At 39.0% G+C, this 22811-nt stretch overlaps 1 protein-coding gene across 1 annotated transcript in view; it reads left to right on the top strand.

Annotated features, from left to right (window-relative positions):
- The window catches only part of LOC139208938 (receptor tyrosine-protein kinase erbB-4-like), a 282441-nt gene that overhangs the window by 232697 nt on the left and 26933 nt on the right, over nt 1-22811 (top strand). The window contains exons 19-20 of the mRNA XM_070838735.1: nt 13-111; nt 5100-5285. Coding sequence (XP_070694836.1) covers nt 13-111; nt 5100-5285 — 285 coding nt within the window. The remainder of the gene's footprint in view (nt 1-12; nt 112-5099; nt 5286-22811) is intronic.

The following is a 22811-nucleotide window of genomic DNA, read 5'->3' as shown; positions in this document are numbered from 1 at the left end:
GTCCTTCTTTAGGGTATTTGGGTCCCAGAGGGTGAAACGGTCAAGATTCCTGTGGCCATTAAAATCTTAAACGAGACCACAGGACCCAAGGCTAACGTGGAGTTCATGGACGTGAGTATCTTGAAAACATGGAAACAAACAGAAAAACAATCATTTCCAGTTTTTAATTTTTCTACCGCTGAATAGTAACCCACAGTTTAAGAGCTTTGCAAAACTGAACTACCTTGTCAAATTGTTGTGACATATTTCAAGCTATGTTTGGTTAGATCAGTCCAACAAATCCAACACCTGTTGCTATGTTGACACATAATAAAACACAGGTAAGACTAAAGCCACCTCTCAGACATTTTTAAAAGACAAAAACCTTACACATCAGCTCTGATAGTGACATAAAGCTAAAGTATTGACAACTAAGACACCAGACACCAGAATAGAAACTACCAGGGGCCCCTAGGACCTCTCCACACGCCCTCCTACACACGCCGTGCCACAGGCTCCCAGCACAGTGCACAAGGCCCCATTTATAAAACATCACAGCTCGGCTCATTTCAAAAGGAAAAGTGAAAAAAAAAAATCAAAATTATTACCCTATGATGATGCAATGCAGATGAAATAACCCCCATCAACACACACGTACACACGCATACGGCGGCACACACACATTGAAAGTGACCCAATTGCACTCATGTTTTGCACTTAGTTTGACAGTCTAAGAGGAAGAGTTTTGGAGTGTTAGCATTTCTATTTTTAACAGGACATCTTTGATGAATATCCTACGTGTGTTTAATTTAATGCTGCATGTGCTTTGAGGGATGTCTCAAAGTCAGAGAACCAGATATCAGCAATAAAGAATAACATATAGGGAAACAAAACAGGGCGTTATGGGTCCTTACTATATATAGAGGGATGGATATATAATGTATAAACAATACATATTCATGTACTAGCAAAAAAAAGAAAAAAACCACACATTTACATATTGTAAATGCACCTGGTGTATGCATGTCTCTGTGCGCACCATGACACACTCTCACCTCCAGCTCCCCCATTTCAGCACTCACTCAGATGGGTTGGGTGACCGAATTAGCATGCATAGATAAGTATGCTGACATCCTTGCAGTTGTTGTGAGGAAAATAAAAATGAATTCACCCATTTTTGACTGAATGTTTGCTCAGGCAGCGGAGGAGCGGATTAGATGTCTGCATGGGGGTATTTTTTCAATTACAGAAGCAGTGGTTAGATTTCAATAGTGATGGCAAATTCTAATGTAAGTGACTTTTAAACATAATGTATCTAACTGACAAGTCAACTAGTCTAAATGGAAACAGCAGGTGAGACAGAAAATTTAAATGGACGAGCAAGAAAGCAGAGAGATACTGTACACAAAATTCAAACTAATATTACAAGTGATACATGAATACAGAGAAAATGTTTTGATGTTTGGTTTATTCATTTTGTATTTTTCCCAGTAAAATCATTTGAATTCTACCTTATTTTCTTGTGATACCTTACTTCAGGTTCATCCTGCACAACAGTATTCATCTATTGACTGCTGGGCAGCTGGGGGCTCAGCCTCTGCTCCAGGGAACATCAGTGGTAGTTACAGAGGGAAAGTAGAGTGCCATTCATTTTCTTTAACCATCTATATTTTTCCTGCCGGGCTGGGAATTCTGAGTGGTGACCTTCTAGCTGCAGGCCACACTCACTTGCCACTGACTGTTTGGAGAATGTCAGTGAGGATTGATTGTCCTTTAGTGTGTGTGTGTGTGTGTGTGTGTGTGCTTGCGCGTGTGCGTGCGTGAGCGTGTGTGTCTTGTGAGTGTGTAGAGCTCCTCTACTGTGGGGTACTCGGGGGGAGGGAAGCTTCTTTTAAACAGCAATCAAAAATCCCAAAATGTTTGGCCCATTCGGTCATGCATGTGAATGTGTGCATGTGTGTCAGAGTGTACATGTTTGTGTGTTTATGTAATCATAATGATGGCCACAGGCAGACAAGGCTTGCTGCAGGCTCGCTGTTCCTTTTGAAAGCCATACTCAAGGCTTGTTTTCACTGAGGGAGGATAAACCCTTGTGGTCGGTCCTTGGAGACTGCATTCAGTGTTCATGTTGTTAACCCCTGTGAATGAAGAACATATTCTGGTCTTTTCATTAATGGTTTGCTCAGTAATTATTCTATAGAATTATATTCTATAGAATCTAGTGACTGATTTGTGTTTTTCGCCATCTAGCAGCGCTGCCATTACTGTGGTGGCAAGTTCAGTGTCTCAGTTCAGTGACAGCAGCGTTGGAAGTTGGATTAGCATTAGGCGCTGGCCCCCAGTTACTGAGGAGGGCACCTTAGACGGGTAGCAATGTTAATGTTATTCACATTTTATTTATTTGTTAAACAATGTTAGAGAATGGAGCAATAGAGAAAAAATGGGAAGTATTCAAAGTTATTTCATTAATCAGGTATTTTCATTGATTACCTGAGCTCTGGATGCATTTGCCAAATATTGCACACTCTACCAGACAATGAATATTTCATTTTATAAGGGCCTGCCCAATAGTTACAGTCCATTAACAAGTATCATAATGTTGAATTAACTGCAGAGGAATAATGGCAAAGTTGTAGGTGTGAACTGTGACCGTGTGGTCGACAGAGGGAAGTGCTGCAGACATCCAGCAGGACTATTTTACAGGGTGAAAGACACAGTTGAGAGCATTCAAAGGCCAGACCATGGACACATGGAAAATGACAAAAGTTAGATTTACAGCATTTGAGACAGGTTTTTTGTATTATTGTATGTTACACAAATATTGTGTTGGATCTGAACTAAACCTTTAAAACACTGAAGTCGCACAATAACACAAACAAACCAACCGATCGATTACTGTTTTTGACAATAGAGTCTGGTGGGTTTGAAGAAAGCAAAGTAATAGCTATTTCTGGCTCAACAGAGAGGATCATATAGGTCTTTTTTCTTTTGGGATCCTTTCCATAATGTTGTCAAACACTTTGAATAACAATCTGAGCCTGTCAGTGGTAAAAACAAGCACTTTTAGTGGACTCGGTTTCCCCAAAGGATTGAATTGCAGCCATTGTAGCCTGCTCACAGCTGCCCGCTGAGGGGATCATCTGGACCAATGCCAAAACTTTTTGCACCTACCAGTCAACTCAAAATATATAATACAGGGTGACCATTGCTCCACCCTGGCTAAATCTTTGCTAAAATGCTGGAAGCATCAAAAAATGCAAACTGATAAAAGAGGTTTCTACACAGTTCGATCCATAGACATTGTTCTAAGTGTGCAGAGACCACCTTTATCAGAACCCAAAATAAAAATAGATAAATAGAAATTAGGACCCAGATTTAAGAACACCAAAGTTATTGTTTAAAGTACACTGGGTAACTACTTTTTGCAGCAGGGCAATTTTCAGGTTTCAAATTTGTAGAGAATTGCTATTAATAATAGAAAAAAAATGGTTGTTATTTTGTTCAACATCACAATGAAATATGACCAGTGGGGAGTGAAAACTCTGTGGAGCCACTGTTCAAAACAAGCACAACAAAATTAAAGGTCTTTTGCATTTTGTTGAAGATCAATATTTCTTTCTTTATTTTAGCCCTAATATTTACATTGGCCTTGTAAATGAATTATTAAAAACATACGGTTGTCCAGATTAAGTTGAAAGGAATCCTGTCCAAGCAGACAGACAGAGAGTCCCAGTCTCTCAAAGACTCAGGCCTGGTTTTCCATCGTCCTTACTGCACCAAATGCCATTACTCCACATCTCCAGTACAGTAAATGGGCAGAGATCTGATTATGCAAGCGATGTGATACATGAGCCATACACTGTAAATCGTAGACTGTTGTGGTGGTAGCTCTCTGTCAGTGTTCAGTGGACCACACTGTATATCTGTCTCTCTACATGCACAACATCCCTGCTGTACTGCCATCCATCTCATGATGAATCGGCATATTAACCCATAACCCTTGTAGTCACAATGCTTTGCATGTGTGTGTGTGTGCGTGTGTGCGTGTGTGTGTGTGTGTGTGTGTGTGTGTGTGTGTGTGTGTGTGTTCACATGTCCTCGGTAGTTGCACAGAATAGATGAAGGTCTATTTTTGTCTTTGGTAGTTTTTCTGTATCATTTGAATAATAAGTTGCTTTAGTTTTTATGCTACAATCATATGCAATATTGCAAACAAATATCTAACATTTGCTCTTGTTTTAAAGATCCCACACATAAAGGTGGTGATACTACAGAGAAATTCAGAGCTCTATAAATAATGTACTGGTGCAGCTTCTTTATATTTACATATTTTCTACACAGTAGCGTATTCTTTAACAGCAACACGTCCAAACTTGGAACATGACACAATAGTGTGTCATATTACAGAAACGCATGATTAACAGCAATCTCACCTTGATGTAAATACTGCATTTTCAGTCTACTCAAAGCACGGCGTTAGTCTTGTGAAGCAGTGGCTCACTTTGATGTTGAGGTTTTGAATAAAAATCTGTTTCTGACTGCTCACTTCAAGAGAAACTCCAGTCCTAAACAGAATAAGGGGTTCTACTATAGCATATGGTCTTTGACAGTGCAGTCTAAACTTGTAAACATCATGAACTTTCTTCCAGTGTGTTTAGTCTTTGAACCTTCACTCTGGCATTTGTCTTTAGACAGTAACTGGAAGACTACCAGTTTTAGCGCAATATAACACATCCCAAATACGGTAGTTATCTGCACATGAATTATTTTGTTCTGAATATGAAGAAGGAGACACATCCTACTTAGTGACAAAGTTATTGTCAACGACATCAAGAAGGAAGCATGTCAAAGTGTATTTTTATGCAGAAAACTTTTCATGTTATCTATATGAATTAATCCAAGTTGATGCATTTGATTTGAATAAAAAGATTAACATGTTGTTCGGATCATGTTAGATGCATGGCTTACAGTACATTATAAACATGAACTTTTCCTTTTTTGCTGCCACTTTTCGCTGTGAACAACACTATAGACACCCGTCCAACATCACCATTTCATATGTCATCCTCCAGCCACAACCTTTTCTCCCACATGCCTGAGTGTATATCTGTCTCGTTCAGGAGGCCCTGATCATGGCTAGCATGGAGCACCCCCACCTGGTCCGCCTTCTGGGTGTCTGCCTGAGTCCCACCATCCAGCTGGTCACACAACTGATGCCTCATGGGTGCCTGCTCGACTATGTCCACGAGCACAAGGACAACATCGGATCCCAGCTGTTGCTCAATTGGTGTGTCCAGATCGCCAAGGTAAGGACGGAGAAGGTTGCTACTTACTTGTTGTACATGCTGTATGGTTGCTTGGTTTGGTAATTGGCTGATTGGTAGAGGGTTGTTTTTATTATTGTTCGATTTTTTTGTCACTTCAAAGATCATTGAATCATCTTCGCTGATGGCTGCTTTTTTGCTGTCTTGACTGTTGCATCAGATAACTGAATCAATCATACATGACGATTTGGAGAGCTGGAGAGCCTTTGAACCCTTAGTGGATCTCTACTGCAGACAGGAGAAAGTTATTTCTCTTTCTCACTACATTTATTTTGCATATGATAAAACTACGGAACCACCCTTACACCATTTTACGACATGTCAGATGCCAAATGAATCATTACATTGCTTCCAGAGTGAAAAGTGGATGTCTGTGTCCGTCTAAATTAAATGGCTGCAAACCAGAGACAAGGACTGGATATTTGGTAAAAGTGACCCTGAGTGTGTGCTGGTGTGTGTAAAGGATTCAACAGCAGACAGCACCACCCTTTGCCAGCCTCTCTGGAAAACTGAAGTAAATAATTCAAAGCCTTGCTTGACTTTGGTGGGGGAAGTGTTGAGTGCAGTGAGCTCTGTGTTACAGGATCATGGATGTAGGAGTGCATTATAATTCGTTTTAATCTACCTGTCACTATTAATAGGTGACAGAGACACCAAGTAACGATCTTTCTTTCTCTGTCCCTGTTTATGTATCTATCCGTCATATACTGAATTAGACTGCATTATGCAACTGTACATACATATGATATAATTATATCTCTGAACTTGCTGCATTTGATAGATGGCTGATGAAATTGCCGTACACAGAGTCAAAGAAGTGGTTGAACAGCCAAGAGAAGCAGAATGAAAATGACTCAGCAAACTCTGCAGTACGAACTTTAATATCTTTAGACAAATATTTCTCTTGCCATTTTTAAGTAAATCAGAGAAAGGCAGTGCTCCAGTGAGATTCCGGGAAAAAAATATTAAACCATCGATTAAACTTTGGGACATAGTAACCATCATGCCACATAAAGTGCTTTTTTTAATACCACTGGTGATCAGAGCATGCATTAAGTTTTGCCACACTGACAAACTTCCCATTCTGTGTAATACAAATATATTCACAGTATGGAATAAATCACACAAATTACTTTGTGGAAAAATGATGTAGATTTGCTATATATACATGAATAAATACAGTATATACCCACTGTGAACAGTTGTCAACATGGAGAGATGTATAATTCATAAAGGCTAGATATGATAATGTATTATTTACCACTGTTGTTGTGTGTGTATTGTTTAGTGTTTTCAATAATTGGCTACAGCTCCTGGGGACTCAAATAGCCGTCAGGGGTCACAGTTAATAAGGTGCCCACACATGGGTTCATGCTCACACAAACACAAAATGTCTTACACAATGGTATACCTGAGTAATGGCAAAGAGGTAAACGCATACACTTAGCCTTTGCCCACAACACATCACCATTTCCACATGTAGTGCTCATGATAACTTTTCCCAGACTTTAGTCAAACATATTTGCTGTAAATCATTTCATTATATTCATCATGGATGTATACATTCACTCACACAGAGTCTTATGGGACTCTCAAGGGTCTTGCAACTGACAGGGCTCCATTCCCTGAGCCAGCATCCCTTTGGCCCTCCTTCGCTGTCATGGCCGCCTCACAGCCATAGATTATTAATGGAGTCTGTCACGAGAGTCATACTAATGAGCCGATTCATTAGAGCTACTACGCGTGCTGGGCCTTGATGCTAAAGAATGTTTTTTTCCTCAGGACTGATTTTCCTTATCCTATTTTATCTTTCCACACCCCCCTACTATAAGCTACTATATCAGTTTCCCCTCATTATGTCTGCTTGCTTTTTAAATCTCCTCCTAGTCACCCACTCTCTGGTTCTTTTATTCATCAACTACAGTGCTACTACAATGTCAAGATGTTTGACTTTGGAACCACTACTACAATACCAAAAATTATATATCAAAATATGATTCCACTGCAATAGTGTGGTAAGAAAAGAAAACGTCAAACACTGTGTTGTTTGGATCTGGATAACTTTCCCAAGGGGATGTGATATATTAGTTTGTCTTAATTGGATGAAATGCATCTATATTGACCCATGACACTAATTTGTCAAGTAGTTCAGGGGAGTTGAATCTTCTCTATTAAATATCTATCAAATTTTTTCAGTTGTGCAGATGGGTTGATACCACTTTTAATGTCTGATACCAATAGTAGTACTCCTCCCACGAGGGTCTATATAGCGATTTATAATACAATAAGCCCATACCACCCATTAATATATCACTATACTAAGCTGTCAACAAGCCAGTCATATGCAACTGGCATGTTCCTGGCAATGTCATGCAAAATGAGAAGTACTCACTGTAACTCTACTTATTCCAACTTGCAATGTATTAACATCTCCTCCGTTGCTGCTACAATAAATTCACTTATTTATGGACCATAATGCTGTTTACCCTGGGGCACTGCGATTTGCATTGTGAAGATTAAGTCAATTCTGTGTGCTGTCAGAGTCGGTAATGGCAAAGGAGACAGATTTGAGCTCCATATTTTAGCTGTTAAAACTCACTGCTTCATTTTTTACAAGCTCTTAAATATATTCAGCGACTTGCTCAAGATATTTAAGCAACAAAACAATAAACTGTTTTGTCAGTAATTCACATCACATTGCAATTTTTACTTTTCCTGATATCCAATGCATTGATTTTAAGCATGCCAACAGTTTGGCTCGAGGGGTGCTAATGTCAGTCAGCTGGTCAAACATTTTGGTCCAGACTCACATCTCAGCAACTATTAGATAGATCACCATTGAATTTGTGCAGACATTCATTGTCCCCAGAGGATGATTCCTACAGACTTTGCTGATCCCATTACTTTTCATCCAGCACCAAGAGCCAGCCGGTCAAGGTTTTCACTTATCCTGTGAAATATCTCAGTGTCTGAATGAACTGGCACAAATTGTTGTACAGACATTCATGGTCCCGAGATGATGTAGCCAACTGACTCTCTTATCCTCTGACTTTTCCTCTTGCACAAATGTTTCAACAAATATCAATGGATTGCCATAGATTGTCTCCTCTAACACCATCATCATGTCAGAATTACAGATCCATGAGCCACCACTCTCTTAACGGGGACATATTATGAGACATATAATACTATGAGAAAAAAACATCCATTCTTTTTTTCTCCTGCTCCATCTTTCCGTAAATATGTGTAAAAACGGTCTGTTTAGTTTTGGCCCCACTTGTGATGCCACATACAAAGATCTTTTGAACATGTTCAGCATTAGTATGTTGCTTGAGTTTTTGTTTCAGAGACGGCAGAACTGATGCAGTCGGTGGGCAGTGTCTGCTCAGGGAGTTGACAAATCAGAGTAGACTGGACTTTTCGGCAGGCAGGCCTTAAAGAGAAAGGAGCTAAAAGGAGTAGTTAGAAAGAAGGCAAAAAGAGCAGTATGCAGTATGCACAGTATGAGAAATATAACGTGTTGCATTACAGCATGTAAACATATTCTAATTGGACCCTCAAATACAAATATATATACAAATATGAGCTGAGCTGAGTATGCCTCCTTTAGAAACCTCTCAACATTTATCGAATTAGTACTGAGTATTGATTCAGATTGCTGCAGCCCAATATAAACAGTCAGATTTAGACTTCCTATTCATATACATCCTTAGTGTTCTGTAATTTGTATGCCCTCTTTAATTGATAGAGAATTTGGTAAAAGTATTGTGTGTTTTTTTTAATGCAATGTTGTAATCAACTTTTAAGTTGAATGGAAATTTCTGAACTGCAGTGAATGGCCCCCTGTTATGAGATGGGACAACTGGGAATCTTCTAGTAGTAGAAGAGACACTAAAAGTTACAGAAATGATATCCTAAGCTTGACTTGACATGAGTCACTGTGAGGGACACACGCCAGGTTTAAGATTTTGTGGTTGTGCAATGGGGGCAAAAGATGTGTCCCCAATTGGTAAAACACAGATTTTTGAGTCAGTGAAAAGGATTAGGGTTAGGTTATGTCTACGGTGAGGGTAAAGTTAAAGTGTAAGGATAAGGTTAAGGTAAGTAGTAGTTATGGTTTGGGTAGGTCTCCAGGACATATATACAATCTATACAAATACCCCAAAGGTTACTTAAGAAAATGTGTTTGTGTGTGTGGTTGGGAGGGGGGGGTTAAGAAGGCCACACAGTTTGTATCACATGGTCATTTCTCTGTGTAAACCAGACTACGCAAACATGCCTCTCTCAAAGTCATTACATACATCCCCAGGGTTCTAATGAAAATTCATTTCACTCCACTTCTCTGCTCTTCTTCTTTTTCTTCTTCTCTCTCTCTCTCTCTTGGTCTAGATAGATAGATAGATAGATAGATAGATAGATAGATAGATAGATAGATAGATAGATGAACATTTCACCATCATGTTGTTCCAAGGATTACCATTCCATGTCTGTTGAATCCCTCAACATCTATCACACTTCTTTCTGTTTTGATACTGACCACCCATGTTGGTGTACTGCCAACCAACTTGTATTTAACAAACTCTCCATCCTCTCTCTTTTCCCACACTTGTCTCTTGTAGAAAACACTGAAATTGCATTCAGATTTTTGATTCCAACCAGCACTGGCAGATAGCCTGCCTGCTCCAAGTCTGCATGTTACCACAGAGAAAGAAGCAGATCACAGGCGTCAAGCCTTTGATGCTCCCAGCCCTTAGAAATGTCAACAAGTGTCCGCCTATCTCCCTTCCCCTTGCTCTCACACTAGCTGTCTCCCTCTCTTTCATTTCCAAACTAATTAAATCTGAAGCTTTTTTGTGGTGGTCTTTCATGACTGCATAAATAAGTGTATGATTCAATGTTAGTACGCAGAATGCCTCCTTTCCCTTGGGTAAATATCACCCTGAAAGGTATGTTTGATTTGAGAGAGCAGCTTTATGCATGTTTTCATCAGTTGCAATTCTCATCAAAGTGGAGGACTGGTTAGGTAGAATTTGTGAGGGGTTTTTTTTGTCTTATTTATGTAAGTAGCGTTGAAGCACAGTGCCATAATATCAATAGCATGTTGTTGAAGTTGTAGGGAAATCCATGATAAAAAGAAACGGTAATTCATTTTGGGAATTGGATTAAACTGCCTAAACATATTGGTGTTTTGATGTTCTGTAGGGCTGATATTGTCCTAAATAAAAATGGAATCTTATCTAGTCTGCTGTTTAATATGATGCTGTTTTTTGAAGAATCACATGCAGTGAGTATATTTGTTGGCCTGAGGTATCCTCTTTTGAGAAAGTGTTGACTTTGGCAATGCAAGATGTATTTGGTCAACAATAATGTGTGGGCTGTAGGCGACACAATCACGTGTTCAGCACTAATACATTAAGCATGTGTTGTGTTCTTGTTGTAAATGTTCGAAAAGATAACAGCACACACAATCAAATTCTTTTGGCTGATGTAATAGATATAAATAATATTCCTGAGTCTGCAGGTTTTCATTTCAACCAAACACACCACCCACTGATTAGCACCCCCAGAAAAATTTACCTGCTGAGGTAACTGATTGGAATGACAACCTTTAGGCTTTTGTCTTTCCCTGGCACATGGCTGGTTTCCTTCATTTTAAACTGTATTATTATAATAATATTAAATCAAATTAAATATAATATTAAAGAAAGTTAAGTAACCAAGTGAGGGTAAGATGCAGAGTGAGACTGGCACCAGGAGCAATGTCATCATAGTTAAAGAAACTTCTCCCATTGCATCATTACTTGGCTGTTTCTCCACCTTTGAGATAGCTGAACTTTTCTGAACTTCCTTTTAATCTCACCCAATATGTCAAGCATGCCAACCAATCGCAAAGGACATAAACGTGACTCTTAACTCTTCTAGGATCCATCTCTGTCTCCTGAATTCAAACCCCTAACAATGATTTGCTCCCACCCCCTAAATGCACTCTCTGTTCCTCGTTTCTATCAAGCTTTTATTGCCTCAAACACATCTTTTAATACCCATGAACACTGAGGCTGCACCACAGAGGAGCTTGTCAGTGTGTGTAATAGCCCTTTGCACGAATAGTTTAGAATCTGTGGCTCCAATCAGATACAGAAAAGCAAAATCTTCTTCTTTGCCATGGTGAAATGGAAAAGAAGAAAAAATAAACTTAATTGAATTTAAAGGAAAAGCGTAAATGGAAAGAGGATGAACAGTGTCTTACTTGCTTCTCTTAAAGCTCTGATTTCCTCTTATCAGTGTGTGATCAAAGAGGCAAAGAACTCCTGTTTTTCACAACTGATTGCAACAAAAGGTCACAATTCCACAATCCTCTCAAAAACCATAAACTCTGTGATTGGTTCCCTGCTTAACCAGGCACTTGAATCCTCCCCAGGGAGAGATGAAGAATTTCTTCATTACTTTAACAATAAAATGGTGGAGATTCTGCAGACACATTAATTCAGAAATCAGGGAGCTTGATGTTGACTCCTGCTCACTTTCAACATCAACTCACTTCAGTGAAATCTCTCTCAAACCTCCCTGCAGACCATATTCTCACTTGTTAATTCAAAATGTTTGCTCCAGACTTTTCAGCCATTATTATCTGCTCTCTGTCAACTGGCATTTCCCCTCCAATTTTAAACATGTCACTGTTGTATTTGTAAACCTCTGTCCTCCTTTGCTGGACTCTTTATTAGATTGTTTGTTCGCTTACACTTGTTTATTTCAGTGAACTTTGTAAAGCACTGTGAGACACTCTGTTGTGATATTGGGCTATACAAATAAAATTGAATTGAATTGAATTGAATTGTCAAAGCTCAAAAATTGTCTTCAGACAGTTGATTTCTTTTATAAACAACAATCAACTTTTTGTTTCATCTGGCTTTGGCTCTCTACACAGAGCTGGGACTTCTCCTTAAGGTTTCACATGACTTATTGCTTGCCGTCATCGCAGGCCTGTAGTCCATTTTAAAGTTAAACCACAATTAATCAACTATCTGTGAAACTATGTTGGTGTCAGTGATGTGGCTCTGGATTGGTTTTACTCTTGTCAGTCACAGGTCCTTCTCTTTCTTGCTGTGGATGTCCAAAGATTTCCTGCAGTTTAGTGGCTCCAAATAAAAAACAATTTGGTTTATCACTTCTGGAAGAGCTAGAAGAGCTGGCTAGGGATAAGGCAAAGGTACAACTAGGCTACCTTTCTTGGCTCAGTCTACTTCCACCATGACACAGATCCTGATAAGTAGCAGAAAATAATGAATAGTTGGATTTTTGATCTTAGTAGTAATATTAGTTTTTTTTCTTTTACTTTTTTTTCTTTACTTTTGTAAAGAAAAAGAGTGTTTTTAGTAAAACTTGGTCACTTGGAATGACAGAGAGCAGATTAAAGGCAACAGACAGTTAGATATACAAAAACCGTTGGGCCTGCACTGACTCATGGTTTCCATATTACCTATCAAAAGCATATGGAGGAATACATCTCTCTTTCTCTCTCTCTCACTCTCTCTCTGACACACACTCACACGTGTATTGCCGTAATGCAGTTTGAGCAGCATCTGGCTGAGTGGAGATGGATGTTGCCAGGTAGGGCAGTGGGGGAAATGGATGACTGCAGGCAGCCCACACAATGGATGCGACTGGCAGCTCAGGGTGAAAGGTCTACACTAGTGAGTGACGACCATATAAACACGCACTCACGCAGGTAAATGAAGCCTTGTAGGTATCTAAACTGGCACACTATGATATGATAATATGATTGGACGATGTACTCACGCAAACAAACACACCCACACAGACACTGCTTGAAATACTATGTACGGTTATCCATTTTCTTTCGTTCTTTTTGGTTTTACTTCACTTTTCAATTTTTTCTGTTAGTGTAAAACAACAAGTGTACTGACTACTTTTTAACACTTTCTCAAACACAAGCTGGTGAGCCTTTGCCCCTTATTTCCGCCCCTCACTACAAATTACAGAACAGGTTTAGCCTTTGATTTTATATTTTTTCCCAGAGAAAGTAGATATACCAACACTCACATCTCTGCAAACAGAGATCTGTTTGTACGTGTGTGTGTGTGTGTGTGTGTATGTGTGTGTGTGTATGTGTGTGTGTGTGTGTGTGTGTGTGTGTGTGTGTGTGTGTGTGTGTGTGTGTGTGTGTGTGTGTATTAAGCCTGTCTGGTCTTTCATTATGTAGCCTTGAGGCTGTAGAAGTGGGCTGTTTCAACAAGTCCACTGAATTACATTTGAAAAAAAGTATGGGATCTAGCCAAGAGACTGCCAAGGCATAGGAGAAAGGTTTGTACACATAAAAACAATTAACCACTTTGCACTGTTGTAATTGTTATTGATAATTCTGAGTATGGTTATAATGTTGAGGTTAAGAACAAGGCTGCATTTGAGTGTGGCCTCGAGTTTTTCATTTACATTTTCAGTAATTTAGCATCATTCTACCTATCAACATTTTTTTTTTTCTCTTGCAATTCACAGACAGTTTGGTCGTTTTCAACCACTTAAGTCGATCACTAATAGAGTTTTGCAAAACATAAATACAGCTCGCTTTGTTGGATCCACTCTTCAATAACTGCAGTATCTTTGTTTGTTGCTTTTTTGAGTTACAAAACTCCCAAGTGTTTGAAATGACATATGAATGAAGCTTACTGCAAAGACATCTTCGTGATAAAAACTGCTCAGTGGATTGACTTACGTGCCATATGAATGTATTTATGTTACTGTATAGGTGATATCCATCTTCAAAGGGTTTGAATTCTTAGACATGTCTAGACAAGTTTGGAGATCTATTTATTATATTTGTGTCTATCATACTTTATGTTTTTGAATTTATTGTAAATGTCGTATGCATTTAGGTAGTTTGCAGCCTTCAGAGTTTTACCTGGAGGTGTTCTAATGCTGGTGGATAGCTTGTCATCTCGTAGCCATGTAGGCGGAAGGCCAACGCTGCAACAGCTTGGACCCACTTCACTTTCAATTAGTCGCCCGCACTGTAGATGCCTCCTCACCAGCCTCTCTGGAACTGACTCAAACCCTGCATGTGTGTGTAACAATGAGGGAGAGAGTGTGTGTGTGAAATGGATGTTAATGGGAATTTTGTATCTCAATGATACGATTACGCGTGCGTGTGTGTTTTAGTGCGTATTTGTGCCGTCCTAGTTAGAAGGTTGATGAATGAAAGTGTGCGTTTCGCTGTGTGATGATGTCCGGTCGACATGTCCACCCCTTTGCTAGAGACAGGTGCCAGGCTGTGTGACATCTCACCCCTCTGAGCTGCCAGTCACCTGCCAGACCTTTGAATGAAGGTGAAACTTGTCTATTATGAGGGTTGTTTAGACTACGAATGTGTAAATGTATCGCAACAATCTGAGAGTATATACATATACTGTGTATATTAGATATCAATGAGCTTTTTGCTCTCTATTGCTTTGACATATGGAGAACATAATCATGAATATAATTCAATGTTCAGACACTGTAAATAGAAATATGTGGTAATTACTTCATTAATTAGCATGACCTAATTTACATAAATGTTTGTTTATCATGTTATGGTTATTGTGGCAGGACATCAAGCATTTTAGTGTCTTGTTTTTGTAATTGAAATACTCCGGACCCCGTGGCCATGACTTAACATGTTATTTTTTTACCTACTAGAGCCTATTTTGAAACATATAAGCAAGTATTAGATTAAAGATGTTAAGCACATTTCCCAAACTATCAATTCAGTTGCAGCAAATCTTTTGGTGTTGTAATAATGGACTTACCAAGATGAGAGAGGGTAAATGTGAGGGGGGAAAAAGCAATCAAAGTGAAGTACAACCAACATGCCATTAAACCTTTTAATGATCTCAACCTCTCCATATTCCGGTTCACTGCAATTAGCAATAAAATTCTTAACGGGTGTGGACTCATGATGTAGCTGTTTGAGCACAGGTCAAGTTATATGGTCATGCATATTGACCTGCACCATCTGTTATTTTCAGTGGTGTCTAACTCATATAGAGGGCACTGAAATTAACTGTGCTCTTATTTTGCTATTTTTCCCCCGTTTTCCTTTTGCAAAATTATGCATTTTATACCTTCAGTGTGTCGTTTTACTCATACTGACCTTTGTTGGAGTTGGGAAAGATGGCAAATTACATTTTTTAAACATTTGCTGACGGCTGTTGTGTGTAGCTGTGTGCGCTTTTTGGTTTATGCTGACTATAAATGGAGTTAGCCAATGTTGTTATGGATGTGTTTTTCAAGCACAGAGATACAGTATTAGACACTGATGCATCCTTGCATTTCATAATGATAAGTCACTGCCACTTGTTAAAGTGCATACAGTTGCTTAATTTGCAATAAAATAACTAAAAATACTGTAGCACCATGATGAAGAACATAACCTACACGCTGACTTTGTGCTTCATGCTAATACAAATCTGCTTATCTCCAGAGGACTTTGTAAGCATACAAATATGTATTTGAGTCAAGTTTGAATAGCATCGTGTTATGAAAACAAACGGTTTAGATTTTCACTGTGTTTCAATTGTCCTTACCCAGTTCTGCACCCCTGTGCCAGTGGACCCTGCTTGTGCAGATTCATATCCAAACATATCTGAAAAGCTTAAGTATACAGTGCTTTAGCTCTTTTCAAAGTTCCTAAGATGCCTTGTGGAATTGTTGAAGCTCAAGGTTGTTTTGGAGTGCCGTCGGTGTTATCTGAGAAATTAAGCAAATTAAATAAAACTGTGGAAAACCTGTCCCGCTCATTTGTCCTGATCAGGGCACAAGGTTTGGCATTGTTGAAGCTGTTATCGTGGCCGAGACAGGATCCTCCCGTTACAATATGGCTTTTGTTGAAACTCGTCGATGGGATGCAGGCACGTCTCACGCTCCCTTTGGCAAACGGAGGATGGCTGTAACAGCCTCACACACTCGCACTCTTGCTCCCACACACATGCACACCGACACATCCCAAAGCTCAGAACAGAAAGCCATACAATTTTGATGGCAGCTTCCAGTTCTCAGGCTCTCCCAGGCTTACCACACAATCAACCACAGCCACACACACACACACCATGAAAAGTGTGCACGCAGACATGAGTCCACACTTGCAGACCATAATATATAGACATACATGCACACATCCTCACACACCTCTTGGATTTATGAGAGATAGTGTATGTATTATTTACTGGAACTGCAGGGGACAAAGCAAACTCAGAATGAGTAAACACTGGCTGGGAGAAGGGAGAGGTGGGGGATGGATATACAGTCGAGCATTTGAGGAATGGCCAAAGCATTTCTATTCTTATTTATTTAACCTTACTTTTGCCATGCTAATGGTGCTGGTCAGTAAAACAGCCCCAGTACCAAACACACTAAAAAGGAACAAAAAAATATATCCTATATTGTCTTACTACCTGGAAGCATTTCTGTTTTTGGCGTAATGGGTTGGTTCAACCTAATTATGAAAAAACATATTTTTTCAATTACTTATCTAGTGCGACAGCTGTGGCACAGGAGGTAGAGTGGGTCATCTACTAATCATGTTGATGCTTCGATCCCCACTGTCCATGTTGCACTGCCCTGGGGCAAGACACTGTTCCTCAAACTGCTCTCAATGGTCAGGCCAGCACCTGGTATTGCAGCTTTGCTACCACTGGTGTGTGTGTGTGTGTGTGTGTGTGTGTGTGTGTGTGTGTGTGTGTGTGTGTGTGTGAAACTAATTTTGAAGGTCTTTCAATAAAAGTGCTATATAAATGCACTGCGTTTGATATTTAGCCTTATACAGATATTATCCATTCCTGAAATTCCTGCCTCCACCCCAACACAGTGAAGTTGTATGGACTTTAATATGCGATGCTCAAAGTACAACATTTTTTGAAAAGGATTCCTGATCATTGTGTGCGTTACTCCACATTATTTGCAAACATCACTGTGAACACTTTTAATTGGACCTTTCCACTCTGAGAAAATCTCCATGTGAAAACACCTGCTCTGTGGACAGCTGTTGGGTTTTTTTTATGTAATTTTACTTTGACTAACACAAACAAAATTTAATTCACCTCCATTATATTGAGGTGAGGCAGAAATCTGAAAACCAAATAAAGCCAGGAGTATCTTCGTAAGTAAGTGGTTCTCATAAGTAAGTGGTTCTCAGACTTTTTATCTAATGTGCCCCCACAGTACCCGCTCATAAACACCACCTGTCATGTTCCATATGTGTTTGCATTTGAATTGATTTCAAACTGGATGCTATTCTGCACTTGATTAAAGTGGGAATTCGTTACATTAGTTGTTTTTTTTTCCAGAAGCTGGAAGTTTGTAGCTGGAGGTGGAAGCTGGACGTTTCAACCATTTATCCATTACTTTCACTATTTCAATCAGTCAGCAGACTCAATATGCAGTCATATATTTTACTTCATTATATCACAATTTTTATTTTAGATTACTTGAGCAACTCTACACCATGTACCCCACACCAACTGCAGAAGTACCCCCTGGTGTACGAGTACCGCTGGTTGGGAACCACTTCTGTGTTGTGTTTGTCTGTAATTTGGGTGAACTAGCCCTTTAATAAAAGCATACATCGAGACTGGACGTTGTTGGGACCGTAGCAGAAAATTCTTAGGATTTGTGGCAGCGTGTGCTGTAAATGATGGTGCTGAACAATAATGCAACTAATTCTGTATATTTGTAAATGTCTTTCAGTGACATAAAAAACACAAAAAACACTTTCACACATACACACTCAGCACCACCCTGGAGCTCCTGCTCGATTGCCAAGCTGCCAGCCTCGCAACAGATCAATCATAGATCACAGTTAATGTCTCCCGTTACAGCACCCTGTGATTGCCCTGTTATTATCTCACTAATTATGACTATGATCATTATTATCATTTCTCTAAAACAGTTCATTACCCCACACCCGAAAGAGGATGATATAATGGTCTAAGTGGCAGTCCATTAATCGATTAGTGGAAAGTTTCAAGCCTTGTTGCATGCTGTTTTCTCTTCTGACTACAGCTGACTGAGTGCTGACAAGTATCACAGGCCACTCCTGATCGATTGGGTTGTAAATTGGCAAACTCATAGTACTCAAGGACAGACTTCACTCATGGGACAATTGGATTGAACCTAGGTCCCATATAGGACGCAGGACATAACAACGTCACGGTAAATGAAAAAGAAGACAGATTATGGCATTCAGTTTGTGGTTCAGTTTATCACAACTCCCAATATATTGAAAAGAAAATGAAAGAAAGCCAAGGCACGCTTTGTGCTTAAAGAATAGGCCTGCAGCAAAAATATTTTAAGATTCTCTCAGCTTCCTTGTATAAAAAACATTCTTTTATCTTTCTTTCCAATGAGCACATTTTCTTTTCAAACAAACATACAGGCAGATTGGTGTAAAGATCTGTGCCAAGACACATTCTGGGACCCCAGCTTACAACGATCTGCTGTTAAATCAGTTATTTTCAGAAAATCAATAATTTATGCTTTTTCTATTCAAAACTTCGTTCAGTTTGATACTGTTCACAATTCAGCACACTGCACATTTACACTGGAGGATTTTCTTCAGCCAGATTTATATGAGACAGTAACCTGTTTTACTCTGTGTTTTGCATGTTTCGCAAGTTGATAGCTGGTATTAAACATTTACATCACAGATACCATCTCATTTGAAGGAGATTTTATGACTGCCAGCCAGTATCTTCTTAAAAGTAAAGACATGTACACATTTTAAGGCCCATCCTGTGGGCAACATTGCAGATCAAATCAAGCACAGTTGATGTTTACTCACGAGGTGTCTCAGCAGTGTGTTTCAACACACCCACCACTATGCAAACAACCTGAGGCAATCTCTACACACTTCCTCACTGGAAAGCACAAACAGACCGGGCTGCCTACACTCAAACACCAGCAGACGGATGGCTCACTAGATGGGGAGACTATCCCATCTCTGATAGGTGGAAAAATTAGAATAAGCATATCCCCTAAATAGAAGCGGTCTCTCACAGTGATCAACCTGAGTCAGCGACTGAATCATAACCTTGTTTTGTCATATGCCAGGCAAGCAAGCTGTACCAATGTGATTAAGTACAGAAAGAATGACGCATCATACTCCTGCAGGCAGAACATAATTTCTCTCTGGAAATGTCAAATTTTCATGAATCAAGACAAATACATATAGGGTTAGATTGACAACCATGAATTTTACGAAATGAAACAATAAGCTTTGAAATAGTTTCATAAGCCAAAGGGCCATACTGTAGACTTTTACCAGCTCAGAAACACATCTTCATTCAATTCAACCAAATATATGTGGAAAATGTGTATTGGAGTAAAGTGACACAACACACATCTGACAGCAGTGATCTGATGTAAAATACAATAAATAATCTCACGTTTTAAAGTGTGATTTAAGCCAACGATACAAAGCTATCTGATTGTAATGCAGATCTCAACATAAATGTGATATTCTCATTTTTTTTCATTTAAAATGTGATTGTGAATCAACTTTAATCTCAGGACCCAGTTATGAAGTCACAAGTGTAATGTGTAATGAGTCCACTCATTAAGTTTTTCCTCACAGTCTTAGTTCTAGGGCTGGCCTCAGTTCAATTTTGCATGAGTCAAATAAAACGAATGTTTTTTTTCATCATGTTGGCCTATATGTCGATGGCAGGAATATACCAAAATGTGTTGTGATGGCGGAACTGCTAAAAATACAAGAAACAAAAAAAAACAAACCATACCTGACCTCAAATTTGAATCTTTTATCGTAAAAACTTCCCCTCTCGCTCTCTGTTTCTTTCCCTCTCTTTTTCTCCTTTCTTTTCTTCATTGTGAGTGTAGACATATCCATCATGATTTAGTATCTAGTGAACTGAATGAAAAACTAGCGGTACTGAATGAAAAACAACAGCAGTAATGTACAGCTCCCACAAAGCATTAGCCTTGTTCAATAACCATCACACGCAAAGGCCCAGGTACTTCTACCTACAACCCCAAAGAGAACATCCTAAAACTACCAGCATTATAGTAAATCAAACCTGGCTCATTATTTCGATTAAACTTGAGAAGCAAATAGTGACAGAATCAGCAAAAACCTCAAAGAAACAACAGAGCATAGCCTGAAAATAGAGACTTAAACTGAAATACATACTCTTTTTCCAAACGTTATCTCTTCACCATAAATAGTCCAAGAGCACTAGAGCACTATGATTTTACTGTGAGGTAGATGCAAGAGGAGGAAAATAGTCTCACCTTCATCCACAATGTTTCCATCTGTGGTGCTAAATCTGAAATGCTTCCACACATTATTTACCAGACAGTTTGGTGACATGGTTATCTGGCCAGCACGACTTGCATGTTTAGTCCATTTTGTGCTATCAAACAGTTGTTGCCATGGCCGCTACAGAGATACCACGCAGAGTCAGGAAAGCCAGTGTTGGATCAGCATGGGTTGCTTAAGTTTTCACAGACACATTTCAGATCACAATATTGTGAGAAACAAAGCCTGATAATGTCCAAGACATCCAGCTGGTGTTGCTGTTGTGTTGTCATTGAGTGAAATCCAGACATTGAACATTTAGTTCCTATGGCAGACACAACGGCATAAATCTGCTTAAGAGTCAAATACATGACCTCAGTGTCAGTGGCCCTGCACTCAATTTCAGCTAAAACATTTCTTCAGTTCAGTAAATCACAAATGAAATTGTAAAAGATGGGGCAGTGGGAGTCTTTCACCTTTTAAAAGGTGTGTGGCATAGTTGAAATTACATGTCACATTATGTAATTATAAGCCAATAAGTAAAGATTATGATGATAATGGCCCATAGTCCACAGGAAAGGAAAGGAGAAGACAGAAGGGAAAGGCGAGAAATCATATTTCCTGTTGGCCAAAACCACAGCTGGTTGAATACAAAACGGTTTCTCTCCTTGAGAGGTCGGATACAGTTGTTTTTTTGTGCTTACTCCTTTTCTGTTTACCAATTTGAAGACTATTTTAGGTTATCGTCGCCTTTGAGTGGTTGGTCAACACTATAAACTATACGGGGTGTGTGCGTGTGGCGTGTTTGTGTGTTTATTATTTGTTATCCAATTTTCTGTCAATCATTTGACTTCATTGTCAGGGAAGATGTGTTTGTGTGCTTTATACTGGATACTTTATTATATATACTTTATTCTGTATTAATGTGTGCCTCATACTATATGTAAACATTTAGATGCATATTAATTTTTCATTGGCCATTAAGTCAATGTTATTACATTTGCACTAGGGGAATTCATTTATTTTCTCCTTCATACGTTTTATATAGCATAGTCTTTGTGTTGTTTCGACATACAGACGCAAACACATACACACACGCACTTAAACACACACACACACACACACATCCTTGTATGTCTATATGTTGGGGGACCCTCATTGACATAATGCATTCTCCATGCCCTTACGCTAGCCATAACCATCAACCTAGCTCCAACCCGTACCTTAACACTAACCTAAACCTTATTCTAACATTAACCATAAAACTAAGCCTTAACCTTAAAACCTTAAAAGTCCTTTAAAGTTGTCAGGACTGGCCAAAATGTCCTCACTTCCCTAACATGTCCTCACTCTGGTGGTTAAAAACTTGTTCCAGTCCCCACTATGTACCAAGTGCAAGAACACACAAGTAAATGAGCAAATTGTGCTACATCAATCAAATAAATGGATGGCTTACTACATGCAAATAAGATGCACGTTGCTCACTTATTTTCATTATTTTCCTGTTCCATGCACACAAATTATAGTTACACATTCCCAACAGTGTGCAAACATTTTATAACAGCGTGTCAACAAATTGATTAACAAATCCATTTTAGAAAGAGATTTTAACACCCTGCAAGAAAAGAAAAAAATACGTTCCACAGATTTTATTTGCTGCCTATAATTATAACATGTGCACATCAGGAAAAACTGTTACTTCCAAATTGCTTTGTTTAATTGCTTATATACTGCCATGCATTTTTTTTCACACCAAGTGAAAACAACAGCATAATGCCCACACTTCGTGTGTTCGTTTTGGGGCTCCAAATACACACACACACACCATACACATGCTTAGCCTACAAAACAAAAGTTTTTTTTTTTTTTAAAGGGGGTTTAAAGGTTGTCAGCCAGTACCAATGAGTCAGATGTAAAAATAAAATAAAAACTACAAACCTATCCGTTGAAATGCACCTTCTTCAATCATTATTATTACAGTGTTTGTTTGGATTTCTGTTTTGATTAGTAAGCTTTGCTCCCTCTTGTTGTCATTCACAAATAACAGGCAACTGTAATTGAAGAGGACTCAAATTAAGTGGGTCTGTGCCACAAACCTGATTGTGTGGCTATAGCTCTTTGGCTGCTGATAGAGGCTAACCAGTCATATATTGCATCATAGCACTTTAAGAATGACAATTTCTGCTGTGTGTACTCATTGGCAA

The sequence above is a fragment of the Pempheris klunzingeri genome, chromosome 10, assembly GCF_042242105.1.
Source record: "Pempheris klunzingeri isolate RE-2024b chromosome 10, fPemKlu1.hap1, whole genome shotgun sequence".
In the NCBI taxonomy this organism is placed as follows: domain Eukaryota; kingdom Metazoa; phylum Chordata; class Actinopteri; order Acropomatiformes; family Pempheridae; genus Pempheris; species Pempheris klunzingeri.
This window is presented reverse-complemented; position numbering and strand designations above follow the sequence as displayed.